We start from the raw sequence: 21,158 nt of genomic DNA, 5'->3' as shown, positions 1-21,158 counted from the left end.
TTCTCGACATGCCGACACGGACTGAGACCGAAATTAGCAAGCCAGGGGGTTGGCGTTGGAAAACGGGTGGGATTACAGCTCGCAGATATGCACAAATACACAAATACGGGGAAATACTGAAAACAGAAATACACGTACAAATGCACCCACACACATGCAGCTCATTAAGGCGGCACTAAATTCAAGGCACGTGCGACAGAAACTGCCACCGACAACAACAGCAACAACAATAACAGCCAAAGGACGAAGACTGGACCAAGAACGGAACGTAGTTAGCAGCTCATAAAACAATGCAGTGTCGCTGGAAGGAAGAAGGCGAAAAGGTGGTGCACAGAGAAAAATCGATAGCTGTCATTTAAAAATCCTTAAAAACTTTGAAAGGTGCCAAAAAGTATGCAGTAGAAAATACTGTATGAGGCACTTGCATTCGCATTCTTACTGCATATTATATCACATTAAGTAGAAAGCAGCTTTGGTTGGTCTGCAATTTTTGTCTGTGCACTTCGGGCAATATGTAAATGGAGAAGCACTTGCTTATCCTACAATCTCTGGTCTCTTTCCGGTTTCCCCTTTTTTTTACTACCCTACCCTCATTCTCTCGCAGACCTCTCGTTGGCCTATGCCCCCGTCATCGAGGACATCCGGCCATTCCTCGGCATTCTGGCCGGCATCGTGGGCAGCATTTTCCTGGTGGCCCTCATCATTGTGATTGTGGTGCGTGTGCGCGGCTCTTCTGGGCGCGATCGCAATAATTACTCGCATCCGGGCAGCGGCGTCGGCGGCATTGGCGGCACCACCGGCAACGGCAGTGGGATGGGCGGCATCGGCGGTGGCGTTGGCGGCGGCGGAGTGGGCGGGACCACGGCCAACGGGAATGGCAGTCTGGGCCTGCTGGCGAGCAACAACAATGGCAGCCTCGTCATCGGCACGCTGGGCCACAATGGCGGGCAATCAGTGCAGGATATGCATCGCATCGGCCGGGAGACGTGCCATGTGACGAGCAGCCTGGACAGCATCGACAAGAATCCGGACATCATACCGCAAGGTGGGTTGGGTGAGTTTCCACAGGTGGCTTCGATTATTCCGGTCGCCGAGCTAATCCTTAATGCCCACGGGGCTGAATCCTTTTTTTGCAGACGGACACGACCTGGACGATGAGTGGACGACAAAGGGACATGGTCGCACTTACGCCACGGCGGCGATGGCCGAGCAGAATGCCGTTATAACCTCCGGCACCTATGATCACCTGATGCCCACGTACGCCGTCGTCGACAAGAAGACAGCACCGCCTCCCGGCCATGGCCAGTACATCCAGTATAATACGCTCATTCCCGTTAGCAAAATGGGCGCTTATGGCAATCAACAGCAGCAGCTCCAGCAGCAGCCGCAACAGAAGGTTAGTTATGGACATGGACACCCCAGACACCACAGACACCCTAATCCACTTCCACGGGCGGGGGCACACAAACCTTTTACAATACGCCGGAGATACCGCCATCGGAGCATTAATTTATGACCCATGGACGGCAGGCCAGGTGGTGGTCACCCCTTATTGTTTCACTTGGTAACAGCCATCCGCATATTCCTGGTTAAGTGGTTTTTATAGCCAGCAGCTTGTGCCCTTGCCTCTTGGGGCAACGATGAGATAGTTCATGATAAACGCAGCGAAGTCTCTTAAAGAAAGCTCTTACTTACTTAGTAAAACAGTATATAACAAATGAGAATTAGAGTCAATTTAAGAGTTACCAACTAATTTGCAATTATATTACAATTAGATCAATATTAAACATTAAGATACAAATAGCTTGAACAAAATGTTAATGGTGCTGAAAAGAAAACTATTTCAAACTATCTTCCACACTCTGCCATTGAAGAGCTACAAAAATATTGCAAACTTACAAAAAACGAAAAGTTTCTTGTGAAAAACTCCTGAAGGTCGCGAAAAAGGGCAAAAAAAAATACATAAGCGAAACAACAATGGCACTGATGGGAATAGAACAGCATCATCTGCAGTTGTACCAGAAGCGAGTAGCGAGGAAACCAACATAATTTGAAAATCATTTAAGTAGAAATTTCTCTTTGCCAGCCACGCCCCTTTTTCGTAGGAGGTACGAGTAGTAAGGGGCAGTAAGCGATAGCTGAAGCTCCGAAGGCAGCCGCAGCAGCTGCAGCAATATAAATTTTCCATTTGCGAATTTAATAAAAATAAGTTGCAGGCGAACCCAGCGCCATTCGACGAGACTGCGGAGCAGCAAACCGCTAAGGAGCCAAAGGATGTGCGCATCCTGCCTCCATTCCCCTCCTCCCTCTTTCGCCTGCAACCTCGAAATGCAATAAACGGCCAAGTGTGTGCCTCGCCGCTGGTTCTGGGCGGAAAATGACTGTTGGGGGCAGGGCCAGCGACGGCAGACACATTACAAACAGGCGCCGGATGTGGGCGGTGTCTGGCCTAAACAAACAGACGACCAGCAGGAGAAGCAGCAGCAGACATAAAGCAGTCAGAAGCGAATTCTGCCATGAATTCTGGTTGATGTGTATTAGCTTTAACCTGCTCAGGTTATTAATAGCACCATCTGGCCATGTCACTTGGCATTTACTGCTTGCTATTCTCTGGCAAAGGATTTGACAATGCCGCAGATTTTTATCACACTTCGCCTTGGGTGTTTACTAGGAAAATCATTGAAATTTACCAGCAGCTTAGTGGCTTGTTTTGTGCAGTAACCCCAGTTTTGTTTTTGCATCAAATATAATTTTACTAAGAGATAGTATTAATTTCAGACAAGTAAATTGCTTTCGGTGCTTAGGATTTATTTCTGGTCAAAGTTAGTTAGCACTGGTACTTGTTTATGTAACTTTTAATTGTATTATTATTTAATAGCTTCGTTATTAATATCCTCCTTATATCCTTTCTCCTCCCCAGACTGAGCTCAGCTACAGCGAACTAAGCGCTCCTCTGGTCGGCGGCCCGGTGGGCGTCCAGCGGATGGCGCCCTACTGCAGCGCGACCTTGGGACGGCCGGGCAGGCAGGCGGAACTTAAGCGGGCGGAGCCGAACATCTACTCGCAGGTAAATGTGATGATGGACGACGAGATTCTGGCCGACTTGCAGGCGGCCGCAGCTTCCGGCAGAAGCTATGTGGCTGGTGCCGTGGTCGACAATGTGGGTGGAGCGCCCAATCTGTACGTTCAAGGCTATGCGACGCGTGTTTAGCATTCGATTCGATTAGTTTGTTATTATTTCGTTATTTACGTAGTTATTGGTTGTTCAAAATAAACTTAATTTATTCCACTCATTATCTGTATGATTTGTGCAAAGTTCTAGTTTAATTACATTCCATATTTGCGGGGAGCCACAAAAATAAATTATCATCCTGCGCCGATAAAAAGCTGACCAGATCAATAAACCGATGTAAACCGGCATGGAAAATATTTATGTTCCATCGAAAAGCAATTTTGGTTATTACACATACGCACCGTAGCACACACACATGAAGATGCACAGAAAAAGAAAATTGAGAACTCAGTATAGGTAAATATGGCTTTAGAAGACCCAGAAAATCTGACAGATGTAGAATAATGATAAAATACCCTCGCAGAAAGCGCACAAAATATTTGATGGAATTTGCCCAGAAAAATTGAGTGCCTGGGATTCTGAGCTCAGATTTTCAAAGAACTTGGGAACCTGTGAAAGGTAAATACATAAACTTGACAGATACGACAGAAGAGGAGAATATTTTTCGAATTTGTCTGGCCATGGCAGACAAGTTGTGTTCCGATTTTGTGGAACACTCCCATCGGGACTTTTGCTCTGTCCAGACCACTTCTCTTTGTTTATCCGACCAGCTTTCAGTCCCCTCAATTATTGAAAAGACTTGAGCTACATATTCAGGCTGGACAGGTTGCAAATGCACTAGAACAGCCATTGTGCTGTAAGAGAACTCGTTCGTTGGGAATACAAACCAAAACAACGATTAATGCAACCACATGTGCGCAGCTTTGGCATCCATTTCAGATAATGACATTGTTTGGGCTTATTGTCATTTATGGAAAGGTTTTACATGACATGCTGTTGGCTCTCGAGTGCTTTTCCCCTGCAATCCAAAAAGGAGCCTTTGATACCCAGCTAATAGTTCTGTTATTGTTTTATCGAACTATTTTTAGTTGGACTTCTTTCTGTCGCATAAGTGAAAAGCAACGACGATATTGTGTACCACATAATCTTTTGTTAGAGCACTTAATTGCATATTTTGGAGTCTACTCCATACAATCCAATTTGAATGGAGCTAAAAATTAATTCACTTAAATCCCGTTGTGCCCATTAAGAGAACAACGTCAGCATGCCCCGCCCAGGCATACACGTTAATTACGGAAATAAGCATATAAACATGCGTCGCATACTCGCATACCCACAAAGCCAGCTCGCAGAAACACGAGCCACCGATGGGCCAATTATTGTAGTAGCTCACCACATAGCCACATAGCCAGCCTCTTGTATGCCACGGCAACCATGTTGGCTAAATAAACGCCTGCCGCGATGTTAACTATCAGTAACACGGCGAGGGGTAAGTGGGGGGGACGGGGGGCGTTGGAACCGCAGAGTCCGCGATGCCTGCAATATGCGTGGGAAACCACGTATACATATTAACATACAGGCCACTGGCACACTTTTCACATTTACTTCACCATGCCATTAAATGGTGGAAAATAATTAATATTATCTCTCAGTACTATACAGTTCAGTTTGCTCTCCTTCGTAACCTTGTTAAGCTTGATTTTTGTATATTTCTTATGTAAATAAGGACTAACGTACAAGTTTACAATATTTTAGGCAACTAGGAATAGCTACTGATAATTAATTAACGCCCCACGTGGGACGTGGTTTATAACATATAAATTAGCTATGTTTAGGTGCAGCATTATCATTTACGCTATCCATCGATCAATTACTTTTGTTTCAACCCTCGGGCGCCCAACTAACTCGCAGCATATAAATCATCACATGACTAAAACCTCATTACGTCCCCTACTCCTCTGCATAACCGCCACAGATCGATCTGGCACATCATCCCATGCCCATGTACTCAACGAGCCCGATGTTTGGCACGAACAGCACCATCACCGGAGTCACCATGTCGCATCCATCACAATTGGCCACCTTCTCGCCGACGCCGCCGCCGCCCATCTTCACCCACAGCATGGTGACCACTGGCGATGGCCTCCTGCAGCCGGTGACGTGCATGGGCCTGGTGGCAACATCTTCGGCTGGGGCATCGGTTCCTGGTCCGCTTCCACTACCCCCGCAGCAGCAGCAACAGCAACAGCAGCAGCATCAGCAGCTGACAGCGGCCAATGGCGGAAACGGAAGCATCGTCGGCATGGGCATGAGCCTTTATGGCAGCGATGTGGTAAGTGTCAGTTTGATGTACTTCCCCAATTCCTGGACGCTCGAGCTGCTCCTGGTTGATAGCGAACCGGTCGTCAAGGCAACTCTCTTTCGCCTAATGTCCAAAACGTTGAAAGCATCAATATGCAAAGTGGATTTTCGGGCAAGGATTTTTGGCAGTGCTTCTGTCACGGAGGGAAGAAGGAAGCGGTAGCAGGAAACATTTATCTTGGCCCCCTCCCATTGAAACCCGAAACCACCCGCACCTCGGGGCCATCTTTTGTGCCCAATTTTGTTTTCGTTTTTCCCTTATAAATGGTTGCCGCTGGGGCGGAAAATGGGTTTTTGCGGTTGGACCGATAACTGCTGAAGTGATTGCAACTGCCGAAAGGGTATTCAAATGTAGAAAATTAAGAGTGGAAACTCTGTTCCAAGTTCAGATACTTAACGCCTAAGTGGAACACGACTGAACAACTTCATTACGGGTCCTCAGAGATATTTTCCTTTTTGTTTGGTTCCTAACGCCATTTTCCCCACATTATGTTCCTTTTAATCGATTAGCCCATCCAGTGCGTCATCGATCAACAGATGACTCACAGTCGCCTCAACCCAGTGACAGTGCAATTTTCTGGCAATCCATAACCTTTGGTCCCTCAACAGACAACTTTAAACTCAGCTCAGTAGTCAAAGAGAGAGAGATAGAAGTTTGAATGGGTTCAAGGCGGTAAATGACCCCTGAATGTGCTGCAGGATAATAAAAAAAAACTAGCCGCTCGCTGTCCCGCTCCCATCGCCAGTGTCCGCCATTCATTGTCTCTGTCCGTTGCTTTATAAATACCCCATTATGTATACTCCCAACGCAGCAGCGCAGCAGTGCGTTCGTCCTGGCCCTTCTGCTCTCCTCGAGATCTCTGGTAGTGGAGCAGGCCAACAGGCTTTGGCCATTGCATTGTGTCCCTGCTGATGTTCGTTCCAGCAAAAGAATTACGTTTTTACAACAATATCATGCCAAAAGGACACTGCGGTGTGGCAACTTTTGACTCTAATGATTGCAATTATTATGACCCAAATAAGAAGAAGACCGCCACGAGAAAAAAAACGGCAACAGAACAACATCATCATCAAAAGCAGCAGCAGAAGCAGCAAAAGAGGCGACTGAATTCACAATGTTTTATTCCACTGCTGCCTGCCTTCTCGGCCATTTTTTGTGTTGCCTTTTCTTGAGCTGCTCCTTTCGTTTGTCACTGATGTGGCCCTTGTTTTTCCTGAATTGGGCTCCCAAAGGCGGCTCCCAAACCAAAACACTTTGGGCCGTGTTGGCCCAGGGGAGTTGGACGAGAAACAAAGAAAATGGCTGGGAGACTTGTTGGTTTCGGCTTTTTGTGTTTGTCTTGGTTTTGGCAAAACCAAATATTACGCATACGCAGCGTTTTTGCTTGTACACTTTTCTCGGTGGCAGTGTGGCGGGAAACTTGAATTTGTAATAGCTATGAGTACTCAAATAATGTGCGGCTCATTAATTTTAAAGCAGCGCTCTTTAGGACTTCTTGCCCCCGAGCTGTCTCCTGTGTTATTTACTTGGCTAAATACGCTTTTTGTCTCTGTGGCAAAGTGTCTCATCTCAACCCCAATATTCTCGATACCATTTCAGGGCAAGCCCCAGCTGCTGAAGACTGTGCCAGAGGAGGTGCACCATCAGCTGAACAGAGAGGATATACTGATCTCCCAGGATCGCAATCTCGGATCGGGAACTCGCTTCTGACGCTAAACTATGGGTCGGGAGGAGCAACTAATCTAAATGTCAGCGCCAAACAGGGAATGCAAATCAAAAAAAAAAAAGAGAGAACTATGAGAAACTACAGAAAAAATCGGGGAATTATTGGTAAACAAATTGACTATAAGTTGTATGTGATGAGCCAGAAAAACCGCGAAAAAACCGCAATTGAGTTGATTTTAAAGCAGAGGAGAGCTGCCTTAGCTAGCACTCTTTTAAGAAAGCAAAGAACATTACACGATGATACCAAATGGAATGCAAACCCTGTAAAAAGATAACAATAAACTGTGCATGTAAATTGTTCGAAGCAAACGTGAAGCTCAGCAAAAAAAAATCCATTTAGCCTAAGAAGACGTGTAAATTACGGAATTACAATTAACACACTTATAGCTAATAATTGAAACTAACATTAAATCGAAGGAAAAAAAGAAACACTGAATTGTTAATATATTTTTAAACAACAGCTTTAAGCGCCAAAAGAGAAACATAAACTTTTAGCTAAGTAAACGAATTCATAATTGTTGTTGACCTTTAGTTTGAGTAACCCAGCTCCCATTAACATTTAGCTTGTAACTTGGGCGTAACTAAGGCATTTACCACATCTAAATCAAATTCATTTAGCTTTAAGCTCCAAACTTAGCATAGTTCAAAATTGTAATAAAAAGATCATAAAGAATTTAATGAAACACTAACCCTAAGGTAACCAAAAATAATGAACGATTCATAAACGACTTAAATTAGCAAATCCAGTTGGCATTTTATACGTAACAAACTACGAGAAAGAAAATCCGAACAGGTTTGCAAAAGAAGCAGACAAATCCCTGCGGAAGTAAACTTCTAGTTTAAGGAGAAATGCATAAAATAATAAAATTAAAAGGCTAAGCAACTGCATGTAAAATATTTAATTGAGTATTAGGCTAAAGTTAATAAATTAAATTTAATAAAATGTACGAAAACAGAAATCGCACGTGTACTGATGGCAATGGGAAGTAACCTGATACATCAGAAATCATTTCAATCCAAGTTCATACAATTAACTTTAGAATATACGTATATCCATAACGAGTTGGTATCAATAACAGGTTAGTAACATAGAGGGTTGCTGCCCAGAAGATCGCTGACCTCGCGTCCTCTCGATTTCACCTTTTTGGGCACTAACTGGAGCAAACAGGATGTTGCAGCGAGCTGATGTTTTCAAACAGGAGGGCGTGGCAGCGAGGGGCGGTGTGTCCTGTGTGTTCGGGACTGCCTTGTAGCCAACGGTAAATATTGACGGGCCGCGTGAGCAAACAAAGGGACAAGCGGAAGTCAAGCCTAGCGACACAACCGCAGAGGAACAATAACAAAGGCAGCCAACAATCTGCATTGAGTACAGCAGCAGTGGCAGTAGCAGCAGTGGCAGTAGCAGCAGTGGCAGTAGCAGCAGCAGTAGCAACAGCAAAGGCAGCAGTGGCAACATCAACTAGTTGAAGCTGCAACATGGCCGATACAGCGCTCAAAAATTGTCAGGCCATGTAAATTTTGTATGCGAAAGCACTTAACACCGTTTTCGCTTAAGCAACGCAAACACCGAACAAGTAGTGGAGCAACCTGAGGGGAATCTGCGTTGAGTTACATGATAGTCACCGGAATTTATGAGCCGGTAAGCAGGCCTACATGGAAAGCAAATTATGTAAATTTTGACCGCATCGCCGGCGCCGTCGATGACTTGTAAATTTTGCGGTTGCTCCTGCAGGATACCTGTTTAGATAGCGAGATATGCCATATATGCCAAAATCTGGGCATAAGCACACAAACACGCAATGCAAAACACAACGCATATGTACAGATCAAATATTTGAACCTCAAGACGGTGGAGGCCGTAGGGTTCGTAATTGAAGTGGACCACATGTCAGGCCGCAAAGCCACAGACCAAGGTGGCCGTTAAGCCGCCAGATTGAAAACAATTAATCAAAATGCGGCACATAAATTATAAATTAAACGCCTGTTCATGCTCATTTCGAAGCTGAGGCGGGCCATTTCTATGGGCTCTCATCCGTTGAAGGCCATCAATCAGGCGATGGCAATAAAGCGGCAATCGAACGGCTGGAAATCATACTTCCGTTGGCTGAAAAATGGCGCTCAATTGCTTCCTAATTCATAAATAAATATTAAAAATCAATTTGAATGCTATTTTGCTACCTCTGCAGCAGAAAAAGAAGAAATACAGCCGCAGTCATAAAATAAATAAATAAATTTAGCAGCAGACAACAAAATAGGGAACACTCACACGAATGTCGTTGAAATTTGTCGTAAGCAAAAACGAATTCAGCAGCAAGAAACTATTATCGAATACGTAAAAACTCATTTTGTTGAAATTTTACGAATATTTTGGCTACATCCATCAGTTATTCATTTTGTTTCCAACCGAAATGTTCTTTTTTTAGTCGAACTAGTTTCGATTGCTACCATACCCGTTGATTTTTATTACCTAAATTAAAAGTTTTGACACAAAGAGTTGTTTTTACTGCCCTTTTGCGACGCCGCGATGATGGATGATGGATCGTTTCGTCACAAAAGAATTCATGTATTTATGCGACATTTGCTTTTAATTGATTGTTCGAAATGACAAACGACTTTTCGTCTGCAACTCGCTTGATTTATGCCCCAACGAGCTAATAAAACTTTACTGCGAGTTGTGCGAAATTAAACGAAAATGCCCCGCAATTAAGCGAGTTTCTTTTTTTATTTTACCCCACGACACACTTAAGCCGCCATTAATGCAGAGTTGCACTGTGTTGTCTGTCTGTCACTGCAGTGGCCTGATTTATAAGCCAACACTTACAACGCAGCGGACAAGGATCCAGATCCAGATCCGAATGGGGATGGGCACGAGGAAGAGGATGAGGACGAGGACGCGGATGAGAACGAGGGGTGGACGCTTGCTGACCACAGAAACATTTTCTTACCACTGATTTATTTACATTTAAGCAATTTCGTCGCCATCGTTGTGAAGTTTCCAGACGGAAATTCGCAGCATTGCATCCGGAAATTGGCAACAAAATTGGAGGGGTGCATTGTCCTGCCCTCCCCCCTCCTTTTGGTCCTTTTCCCCCCACGGTCCCACTTGCCATTCTGGCCCCATTTACCATTTACCATACGCGAGGGCCAGAGAAGATTAATGCCGGCGCTTTTATTGTTCGGTCAGTCGCGTGACCATTTCGTACAATTTATATCGTAAATAAAAGTGACGAAGAAAATAAGAGAAATTTAAGCCGATGCTGTGCTGCAGATGTAAATAAACCGCATGAAAGGAAAAGTTTCAAGTGGACACCTTTCCTAGAAACAGCAAGTTACTACCACTGAAAATGGTGTTAACGCATTGATGGCCGAAACTAAATCCGACATAGGCATTGATTTGTTGGCCATACAAATTTCCAAGCCATCCGCCATTCACGCTCAAAAGCAGCCACTAAGCCTTGGCCTATAATGCATAACAAATGTAGGCAAATTTTTGGGGGCCAACGAATGGCAACGACACCTTTGGCACAGAAGGGCGTAGGCAAATGTGGGCCAGAGGTAGGAGGAACATCGCATTTGAAGGTTAAATAAATTGCTGGAGCCAAACATATGCCCCAGGACCATAAATATTTGGGCTACGGAAGTGGGCAAACAAAGAAGGGTTTATGGCAGGGTAGCTGGCATGGATATGCGGGAGTAACAAATGCGTGTATCCATTTACATAGAAAGTACCTGGCGTCGCACATTTCCTGCCTTACACCGGATCCAGCCAGCCGGATTCCCGCCTCCGGTTAATATGGCGGCGTCAAAACAACATTAAACTCGACTCGAACCCGGGTAACCGTGAACCAGCCACCGGAAGTGTGTATATAAAATAACCCACGCCCTCACACACACTCACACACACGCAGACAGACACACATGGGGGCCCTGCTGGAATACGGTGCGTATACGCAATAAACATAAAATGTTTGAAATAGGGGGAAGTTTCATTCCCTATCCCGTAGCTGTGATTTCCCTTTTGGGCGTTCACCTCTCATTCTTTACGCGACGAGCCCCCCAGAGGTTGCAAATTATTTTTTTAGTACTTTATTCAATGCGCATTAGGCGCACACCCAGTCTGTTTTTTCTCTTTTTTTTTGCCCCTGCAAAATTTTGGCCGTAAAATGGGTGAAAAGGTGCGTGAGCTTTGGATTTGCTGGGTCGCCGCCAAACTACCAACTAATGTGGACAGACACTTAATTTATGTTGAATTTTTACAGCCCAGCGTGTCTGCAATGATTATGGAAGAAGTTTGCCTGCGATTTGTCAGGCGGCACGTGCCGCAAAAGCTAAGCGAAATGAAATGGTTCAGTTGTTGACTTGTAAAGGGCTGGCTTAGTAAATGCAAAAATATTAGCGATAAATATTAATATCATTTGAAATTTACCGTCACACTGCGCATTCCACGACATAATTAGATCTCTCAAATAGATTGGCAATTAGTATGCATTATTGTTTATTTAAGTTTTTGAGATACTTTGTCAACTAATTAAAATATTGAATGGCCAAGCCCAAAACCCTTCATTTTCTGCTGGTCCGAGTGATAAAATGACAAAGTTTTGACCACAAAGAGGTGGGTTTTTAACGTGTGGCCAATGGACACCGTATCAAGTGACTAATTGGTGGAGTGGAAAATGATTTTCTATTTTTTTCGTTCATTTTCATTATAGTGATTAAATGTTTTGAACGGCGGCCAATCGTTGATAGTCGATCCTAAATGAAATGCAAATTGCTACTTTTTTCAGCAAGAGTGCAAACTAATAAACATAACTTTTATGAGTTTTATCGAATTTGCCGTTTGTGCACGCTTGAAATTAGGTTTATTAAAAAGGGCTTCATAGATAATTAATAAATTGCGCATCAATTGCAAATTGCAACCGGCAGATAGAAAAGACATTTTATGTTATATTGCTGACCAGTTGGCAGACCGCAGCGGTTGAGTTGGTAATTCAAAATGATTTCATTGACATTCGCATAATTGCATTTAAATTTTAGTTTTAATATATATTTAATTATGTTGCGTTGCCTATTTAAAGGCAGCCAACCAGTGTGAAATGCACCAGGCAAAAAGCAATGGTTAATTTATGCAAAACTTTCGTTGGTGAAGTCTCGAAGTTACAGCGTGTTTTTATTGTCTATAATTATGCGATGTGCAAATGTTATCGCAATTATGAGAGACGCAAAACCTTCCAGATATTTCATCGCCCTTCTCAGTTTGAAAGTGAAATTCGTGCTTTTGGGCCAAATTACAGAACCGAAAAGTTTCACAGCTGGGCGTGGCGACCTCTAATTGGTTTTTGATTTCGTCTTTGCGAACATGCCGAACCGAAAAATGTTTGCGACAACTAAATTGCTTCAGCTGCCTTGCACATGCCTACAATTTGTGGCAAAGTTTTCTAGGCAAATAACAAAATTAACCCAAAAGTGGAGCCACATGGATGCAGTGGATGCAGTGCAGCCAGTGGATGCAGTGGAGCCAGTGGAGTGTTAACTCCACTCGCTGCTTTCCAGCGTAAGTGTGCTTTGTAAACTTGACTACGCTAATATGTCACTTTGTCGTGGCCAAAAGTTAACATCCCTCCTTCGCACCTGCCCATGCCCTTTGGTCCTTTTACCTGAGTTTTTAGCCAGCTGCCTGGATAAGTGTGTGTGAAACCAGCACAGCATCCTTGGCAGGAAAGGGTGAGCATGGAGGATGGCAGACACACTGCGGTTGTTGCCCTGTCCCCCAGCTTTACATACACGATTCCACATTAAATTTGCAGGAACACAAATTGTCGCTTACCCGAAAAGTCTGCATCCACAGGTAAAAAGTGGCACCTCTAAAAGCTTCAGCTCAAAGACAACAAATAAATTGAATTGAATCCAGACGAGACGCAACGACACGAACTCAAAAGAAATTTCAAGAAATTGTGAGGAATGGCTTTCGCTATAGAGGCACGTTTCTTAATGGAAGGAAATGTTGCCAAATTAAGGCAAAAGTTATAGGAAGTTGGCTAAATCCAGCTTGAATTTTCTAAGCATCAACCTTTATCTGCCAGTATAAATATATTTGTATACTTTTAAATAAAAACTTAAAGCTACTGTGTTACTTAAGTTAAGCTTTCAGTCACTGCATTACTACCTTGATACAAGAATCCTATTAAACGTTTACATTTTCCTTTTGTTTACACTAACATCCAAGCTAGAAATCGAGGTATCTTAAAATGCTTTCATTTTTCACAGCAATTAAAATGAGTTTATTAAAGAACCTAGTAGCAAAGTTATCGAATTTTCAATATGGCAAATCTTTATTATTTCCAGCATCCTTGATTCTTTAAAATGCATTAAATTAAATTGCCAAGCAATCGCTTTTAGTGGCAAGCAGATGCAGTATCTAAAATCACAAACATCCTTACACACACATACACACAGAATTTGCAGGCAGCTCCCTTAGGTGTGCCATAGTTTTTGGCCAATCAAGTGCAGCTGAAAACTCAGGGCCTGGCTAAATCACTTTTCTAGCCTTTAAAATGCAAGCAGCGGTTTGTTTATTTATTTTACATGCTTTTCACACCCACATACATACACACACACTTGCACACACTCGCACACTTCTGGCACCTTTTTGATTATAATTTACGACTAAATGTTGTTGCCGGTGGGTGGCGGTGGGTGGAGTTCTGTAAACTTTTCCAGAGAAAGCGACACAGAGAGATAGAGAAAGGGACGGGTGGGGGGAAATGGAAGTGGATGTGGAATAACTTCTTCATATTGCAAACACATTTACTCGGCAGTTCTTGCAACTGCCAAAAGGTGTGTATGTGTGTGTGTGTATGTGTGTGTGCCTGTGCGGTAAAAGTAACTTTTAAAAGGCAAGCAAAAAGTTGCCTTTCCTGGCTTTCGGCTGGCTTGCTTTTATTTTTCGGCAGCCAGACCGCACTACCACCCACATCCACATCCACATCCTCACCCACCCAATTCCCAACTTGGCTACATTTTATTAGAATTTAAAATACATGCAGACGCCATAAATTTTATGAGTTGATGCGACAAGCGAAAGTTGCAGCAAAGTTGCACTGCTACTGCGCTGCAGCCGTTTTCTGTGCTGTGCATAATTTATGCTCATTAAGCGCAAATGCAATGCTGACCCACATAGGCAATTGACTGCACTTACAGTAGCGCCCAGTGGCATTCGCATTCCCAGCAAGCCAAGGAAAGGCGGAGAAGAAGGATGCAGGAGCTGCCTGGTTGGGCAAACGGATTCACGCTGGAATAAATGCCTTTTACTGTTTCGGTATGCAAACTTTTTCGCACTCAAATTGCAGCAGCAGCAACGCAGCAGCAGCAGCAAGAGCAGCAGGAGCAACTGCAGCAACTTTCACACATTTTCGTCTTCTGGCCTTTTGGCTGGTTGCACATTTGAATGCCTCAAATTGTTTGCTGTTTTGTTGCCGGCCTGGCATTGTTTGAGTGCCGAAGGACGAAAAAGAAAGCTGCAATTTTTTGTGGCTCTTTTCTATGCCTCTTTTTCAAACACACAGCGCCCCTCATCGCAAAACTTCCCTTTGTTTTTTTCCCCCCTCGGCTTCTTCTTCTATTTTTGTTATATTTTGTCACAGGCAAAAGCGGAAGAGGAGCTGCGACCCGACTCGAATGAATTGCAATGAAATTTTGAGGCTCGCTCCAGCCGCCATTGCAGCGAATTGAATTTCCACAGAGATGGGGCTCGAAAAAGGAAAAAGGGCTGGTACACTTAAAAAAATATACAGCTGTGCACTGAAGAGGTAAGAAACGTTCTCAAAAGTGAGCTGAAAGCACGCACAACCTATAAAGCATACTTCAATTCAGCAAATTCCTTTTTATAAATGTGATTTAATTGTTGTATACATATATGGCACCTCTTTTTTTAGAGTGCACTGCCTGTTATTTTGGCTGCCTACCAGCCTGCCAGCCAGTCGTCAGTCAGATGGGGAACTTTTGTTGCGGCCTGGCGCCAAGCCAAAACGGAAGTTTGGTGTTAGAAATCGAGCTGCAGACGACTCCAACCCAACGGCCACGCCCCCTTCCACCCTCGGTTTTTCCGCACCGCCCGCATCTGTTTTTTCTGATATGTCTGCCATATGCATCGCAGAACGGCAGACGTAATGAATTTTCGGCACTTTCCTTGCTAATTTTCCAAGTAACAGCGGAAAACAGCATGCACGAAAAATGGAAAGTTCGTTTTTATTTTTTTTGAGCTCCCTCTCCTTCTGTTAAGTTATTAACATGACTTTATTAACACTCAATTTGTGGTCATTGGTAAGTTGTGTGTGCGAGTGTGTGTATTTTTTTGGCAACTAGGGGTGCAGTTGCAGCGATTTCATTTTATTTGCACACACAACAGCCAAAAGCCATTTGAGGCACGCAAAGAGGAGCAAGAAAGAACCCGAAAAATGGGGTGAAGTGTTGAAAATTATAGACATGCTGGCATTTGTTTAAATAACTCTGCCACTTCCTCTCTAACCCCTCGATCAGTTCCGCAAGGCCGCAGAAAATTGGCCACCAAACACCGTTGGAAATTCAGACCTCAGACAGGCTGCGGACATACTATGGAACCCCCATTTTAACCCCCCACATTTGGCCCCCATTTTGGCGCCCCCCTTTTGGGCCACCTCTGTGCCAGTGAGCGGCATGCATTTGTTGCTGTTTTTGTTGGCGGTTTGGAGGTGCCACTGCTTCTGTTGGCGGTTTGCTCTCGCCGGTTTCGCATGGTGCTTTTTGCAGTTTTTAACGGCAGTCAGTTTGCGGCTGACATCGTCGACGGTTAATCTCGCATGGAAAATGTGGCCATGGAGGTAACATCTGTTGTTTATATCGGTTTTCCTCTCTTAAATGGGAAAGATTGCTCGTAAAAACAAAGTTCAACTGGGCAGATTATCAGCGTAAATATGCTTTTGTCTATTGATCAGCTTAAAGGTCAACGGGCTGTCTAAACAGTTACCGAATATTTTCCGAGTATTTCAAAATATGCAATAAAATAATTATCTAGAAATCATGGCCAGACTCTTGGCTTGGCTTTTGTTTCCCCCCCAAGGGACAAGTTTTCTGCTTTGAATTTCCCCCGCCTTTGAGCACTCTCAATTCAATTTTCACGTTAATTACACAGAGTCAAGGCAGCCGAGCTGCTGCCGAGAAAAATAACACAAAAATGTTGCTTCAAGTTGGCACTTAAGTCAGCCAACAACAATCACCTCGGCTGGGCGCACCTGTCCACCCAAAGCCACCCAAAAAACCACCCATGAACCACCCAAAAACCACCCAAGTCACCCACTGAAGCCGGCATCATTGCTTTGTCCATTCATTTCGGAGTTTTGAGTGCCTAAAAGGCATCAAAGCAGCGCTGAAAACTACGGAAAACTAATTGCAACTACACAAACAGAAGAATACACAACAAACCAGCAACAATTATATACAAAATTGAGGCTAAAAAACTTTATTAATTGCAAAAATTCCCCCGCTCTTCGCAGTTGTATAAAATAGTTGAAATTGAGACAGCGGCAAAAGGGTGAAAAATGCGAGTAGGTGGGTAAATGGAGGTGGAAAAAGTTGACAACTTCATTTACAACGTTTGGGTCGCCTTGCCACGCCCCACGCCCCCTCTGCCACATCCCAAGATCGTTCCGGCATTGTTGCTCGCACCTACTTAACTTTTAATTAAAGCAAACAAAAGCCAAGGCGGTGAAAAACGGGGGTATGTAAAGGAATGGAACGGAATTGGTTGGAGTTGGAGACGGAGATGGAGACTGAGATGTAGACGTAGAAATATCAAATGACGGCAAGTGACAAAAACCGTAAAACGAAACGTGCAAATAAAATGTTGACTGTTGTAACAAAAGCTGTCTAAATTAAATGAGGCCACCGAAAAAAAAGGAAGAAAAATGCAAAAACGCCACCAAAAAGTGAAAGAAGGAGGGGTTATAGGGGTTATAGTGTCCTGGGCGCGGTCATTGTCACTTGTAAGCTTTTGTCTTTGATGTTGGTTCCTAAGTCTCAATTCCAAGTCTCCCTTCTTCGAATCTTGCTGAGCAATTTGCATATCATGATATCAGCTAAGACTTACACTCGGGGAAAATTCAAAAGACTCCTCCTACTCACAGCGTAAGTATAAGTGTTTTTCTTAAATAGTGCACTAATTTTTCGACGAACTTAAATGGCAGACAAAATAGAAGAGTTACAATTGAAGCCTATTATCATAACAATGCGTCAGCGTAAACATTGGCTTAATAAATATTTCGTGCATTGTAATTATAATAACAAAAACATTAAATGATCCTTTGTTTTGTGTTATGTAGAGTAGTCAGGCAATTAAGCTTGGCAAATAAATTCATTTATTAATTGATTAACGAATAAAAATGCAAAAATAAAAAACAAAAAAAAAACCAACCAGAGAGCCCGCTTGAAATGGAATCCCATCAATTTCAGCAAATTACAAAATATGAAATATATAATAATGCATCCAATTAAGAACTAATAAGAGAAATTAATATTGCCTACAGTGCTAATAAGTTAAGCGGTCAGCCGCAAAAACGGGAAACAAAGACTGTTAAATAATTTGAATAGATTAATAATTAAATGCGTTTAATAAACAACTGCTGCTGGGCAAAAGCAATTATAAAATTTCTATATACACGCAAATACCAAACGTGCATTTAGCCCGCAAGATGAATGAATTATTAAGCAGCCAAAACAAAGTTACACCGCTATTGATAACATCTTTATTATCAGCCAGGACCCAAAATCATATCGCTTATGAGCTAATTACCCATACGCCATGTAGCCCATCACGCAATATTGTCCTCGAAATGTCGAACAAATAACGAAAATGAAAATGGAAATGTTGGTTGGTGTGCGTGGGTAACGTGTTTTCTGCCACGAAAACAAAAATTTTGTTTGTCTGCGACATGAAAAGATACGCAGCGCACACAGACATGGAAAAGTTATGGTAGTGAAGGTGGGGGGAGGGGGGAAAAGGAAGATGGAGAGTCACGGCCGCAGTGCATGGAAATTAAATGGCGTGCCATTTCCGTGTCGTGACTGTCATTTCCGCTTCCTGTATTTATACAAATCACAAAGTAAGCCAAAAATACATGCCGTGCACGAAGAGCGTTGTGTGTATAGGAGTAGTGTAGTTGCTCTTGGTGCGCTCGCTTTTATGGCAGTCGAAAAGTTGAACAAAAATAAATGAACTTTAAATGTCTTTATGGGAAAGACAACAAAACGCGCGGGCATAAAACTTAAAACGAAGTGAAATGGAATCAAATCAGCGACGAACGTGGCCCCAAAGGATACGCATTCAGCAGGACATAAACTGTCAACATCTTTGACGAACTGAAAATTCGCAGCAACAGTGAGTTCAACTTTACATATATAAACATATGTACATGTACATTATATAGGGCGAGGGGTACAACCCAAACGTGTCAAACAAAGCCAACGTGAATATAAAAAGCGAACCGCTTAATTAAATTGTTTGCGGGTATTAAAATGGCAAAAAAAATGAAAGGGGAAGGGAAAAGTGGCGAAGGGCAAACGAAATGAAAACTTGAGCTGGCAGAGCAAAAGGGCGCGGAAAATCGCGGAGACACATAGAGATAGAGCAGAAATGGAAGGAAAATGAAAATGAAAAAGGTCAAAGGCTGTGCGGAAATCTCCATTGTGATGGCTAGGGATTAGCTTGTGACTTTCGAGTGAATTGTAAGCGTGTCAAAGCGTGGCGAAAGGATTAACCGAAAGGATTATAACATCTCAACTAAGAAGCTGCCGAGGGGGGAAAACCCCCCGAGTAAATCCCAGAGGAAATTAGCGAGTGTACATCCAGACATATGTTCAGAATTGGCTTTTCTCCCCAAATGGGGTAATCCAATAATATTTAATAAAATCTACTTTCGCAAATGAAACTCAAATGGGATATGCCATAATTCAGTTTTAAAGGGGGAAAAAAAGTCTAAATTAAAATCACGTTAAAATAAGTCGTTTAATAATGAATCACATTTTTATTTTTAATTAAATGTCTCACATCAGACGCTTAAGCCTTTAACATTATGCATACAAATAAATAATTATATTCAGCAATGTGACATTTTTTAACAACCATCAAAAGGATAATAGAGTTAAAAAAAAAAAAGAAAACAAAGAAAAACGACAGGCTATGATGAAATGCAGAAAATGCAAAGAACTATAGTATTTGCACAGCATTTGCATCAATTAAAGCCAAATAATTTAAGCTTTATTTCCGTGAATTGAGGTCAGCAAAGGTGCGTGTAAAGCGCAGCAATATTCAGCAATTAATTGCATTGACAGCATTATGAAACCTTTGCACTCGATACAAACTGACAGCTCTAGTAAATGCCCAACGGCCCAGGGAAGGTTATATGTATATGTAGTATGTATGAATGTATGTATAAGCCAGAACATGCAGACTCACAAACGCGATTGACCCCACCTCGTAGTGTCTAGTGTGTAGTGTGTAGTGTGTAATGGCCATCACCGATGACTTGGTTTACTCCCGCCACCCCAACCAATCGTCCTTTGCAGATTGTCCTGTCACATGTTGCTGCGCGGCAATATTGCAATTAGTTTAGCATAAAGCCACAGCGTTCCACTCAAACAATTATGAGTGCTGTTCGAGCTGTTCGATTTTTATTTTAGCCAGAGGCCGACTACCGGTGATATGCACTAATGCCTTTTTAAATGCTTGCATTCTGCGCTGCAACGGAAATGGATTTTAACTAAAAGTGCCATCGACCAATGCCATTTGAAAAAGGTTAAGAGAATTTCAGTGCTTCCAAGTTTTATTTATTTTTTTAGAGATAGCTTCCTATATACATATGTATATCTTCCTATTGCATTAATTTGCATGTATTGTAACTGTAACGAAATATTTTTTTAATACAACGAAAAAGTTACTAAAATGACTAGATTTATTTACCAGAACATAATCTTTTACTAGAATCTTAGATATTAGCTAAAATGCCCTGTATAATGTATTGAATAATGGCAGAATTCGATTGGCACTTCCGCATTCCTCTGGCATTTCATTGTCGCAGCTTCGTCTTTGATTCAATTAAACGGCATCGCCTTGCGGTTGCCCCAGGACCTGCGGCTCACATTCCTCTTAGCCATGTCCTGTTCGTGCATCCTGCTGCTGCATTCCTCGCCACTGGCAACGGCACCCCACTGCGTATGAGGAATTGCTGGCCACAACTTATTGGCCCAGATAGCGGCACTGGACATGGGTTGTTCGCGAAGTGTGGGCGTGGCCGGGCTTAAAACCGCAAAAAACAGTCTACAAAAAAAAGAAAGGAGGGTGTGGGGGATTAAAAAATAAAAAGAAGCAAGCAGTTTTGGGCCGCATAAAAATTGTTAAATGCCAAACGCATCAGTGGAAATCCCTACCAAAAACCCCACCACCGCCACTCGCACCTATCGAATGCGGCAGCAATTTGGCGCAGATATTGTTTAATTTATTGCATTTTACAGCACCGACTCCTTTTTGCTTTTGCCGCACGTTGTTGTGCCGTTCGGCAGCTGGGCATCAATGGCAAACAATAATGCAAGGAAATGGAGATGATGGGACCCAGGGCGAGGTCAAAGGGCTGCCCGCTTCGCGACTGGCAGTTTAAGCCTTTTGACAAAAGCATTTTCCGCCCAGTTGGGGGGCAGACTGTCCCAAATGTCCTGGATGTCCTCGATGTCCTGCTACTGCTCCTGCTCCTGCTCCAGCTCCAGCTGCTGATGCAGTTGAGCCGAGCTGGCCGAGCTGTTTGAATTTTTATGAAACTGACAATACGACATCGATCATTGGGGCTTCACAGCACCCAGAAACGGCGACCACTGCAACTGTGCGACTCGCAGGACGCAGAACGCAGGACACTGTCAGCATTTACCGCAGCCGCCCCATGGAAGGACATTCGTTATTGTTTTTCATTTTGATTTTTT

At 43.2% G+C, this 21,158-nt stretch overlaps 1 protein-coding gene across 7 annotated transcripts in view; it reads left to right on the top strand.

Moving 5' to 3' along the window:
• The window catches only part of LOC6530808 (neural cell adhesion molecule 2), a 57,587-nt gene extending 49,778 nt beyond the window's left edge, over positions 1–7,809 (top strand). For 3 of the 7 annotated variants that reach the window (XM_039371989.2, XM_039371987.2, XM_039371990.2), the window contains 5 exons: positions 605–1,054; positions 1,137–1,396; positions 2,921–3,067; positions 5,049–5,405; positions 7,035–7,809. In XM_039371989.2, coding sequence (XP_039227923.1) covers positions 605–1,054; positions 1,137–1,396; positions 2,921–3,067; positions 5,049–5,405; positions 7,035–7,145 — 1,325 coding nt within the window. In that variant the 3' untranslated portion in view covers positions 7,146–7,809. Of the gene's footprint in view, positions 1–604; positions 1,055–1,136; positions 1,397–2,920; positions 3,290–5,048; positions 5,406–7,034 lie in introns of those variants that run through there. The other 4 variants (XM_002091655.4, XM_039371988.2, XM_039371991.2 and 1 more) reach the window with 4 other exon arrangements.
• The last annotated feature ends 13,349 nt before the right edge of the window (positions 7,810–21,158 follow it).

This window comes from Drosophila yakuba, chromosome 2R (genome assembly GCF_016746365.2).
Source record: "Drosophila yakuba strain Tai18E2 chromosome 2R, Prin_Dyak_Tai18E2_2.1, whole genome shotgun sequence".
In the NCBI taxonomy this organism is placed as follows: Eukaryota; Metazoa; Arthropoda; class Insecta; order Diptera; family Drosophilidae; genus Drosophila; species Drosophila yakuba.
The sequence above is the reverse complement of the archived record's forward strand: the minus strand, read 5'-3'. Positions and strand labels throughout refer to the sequence as shown.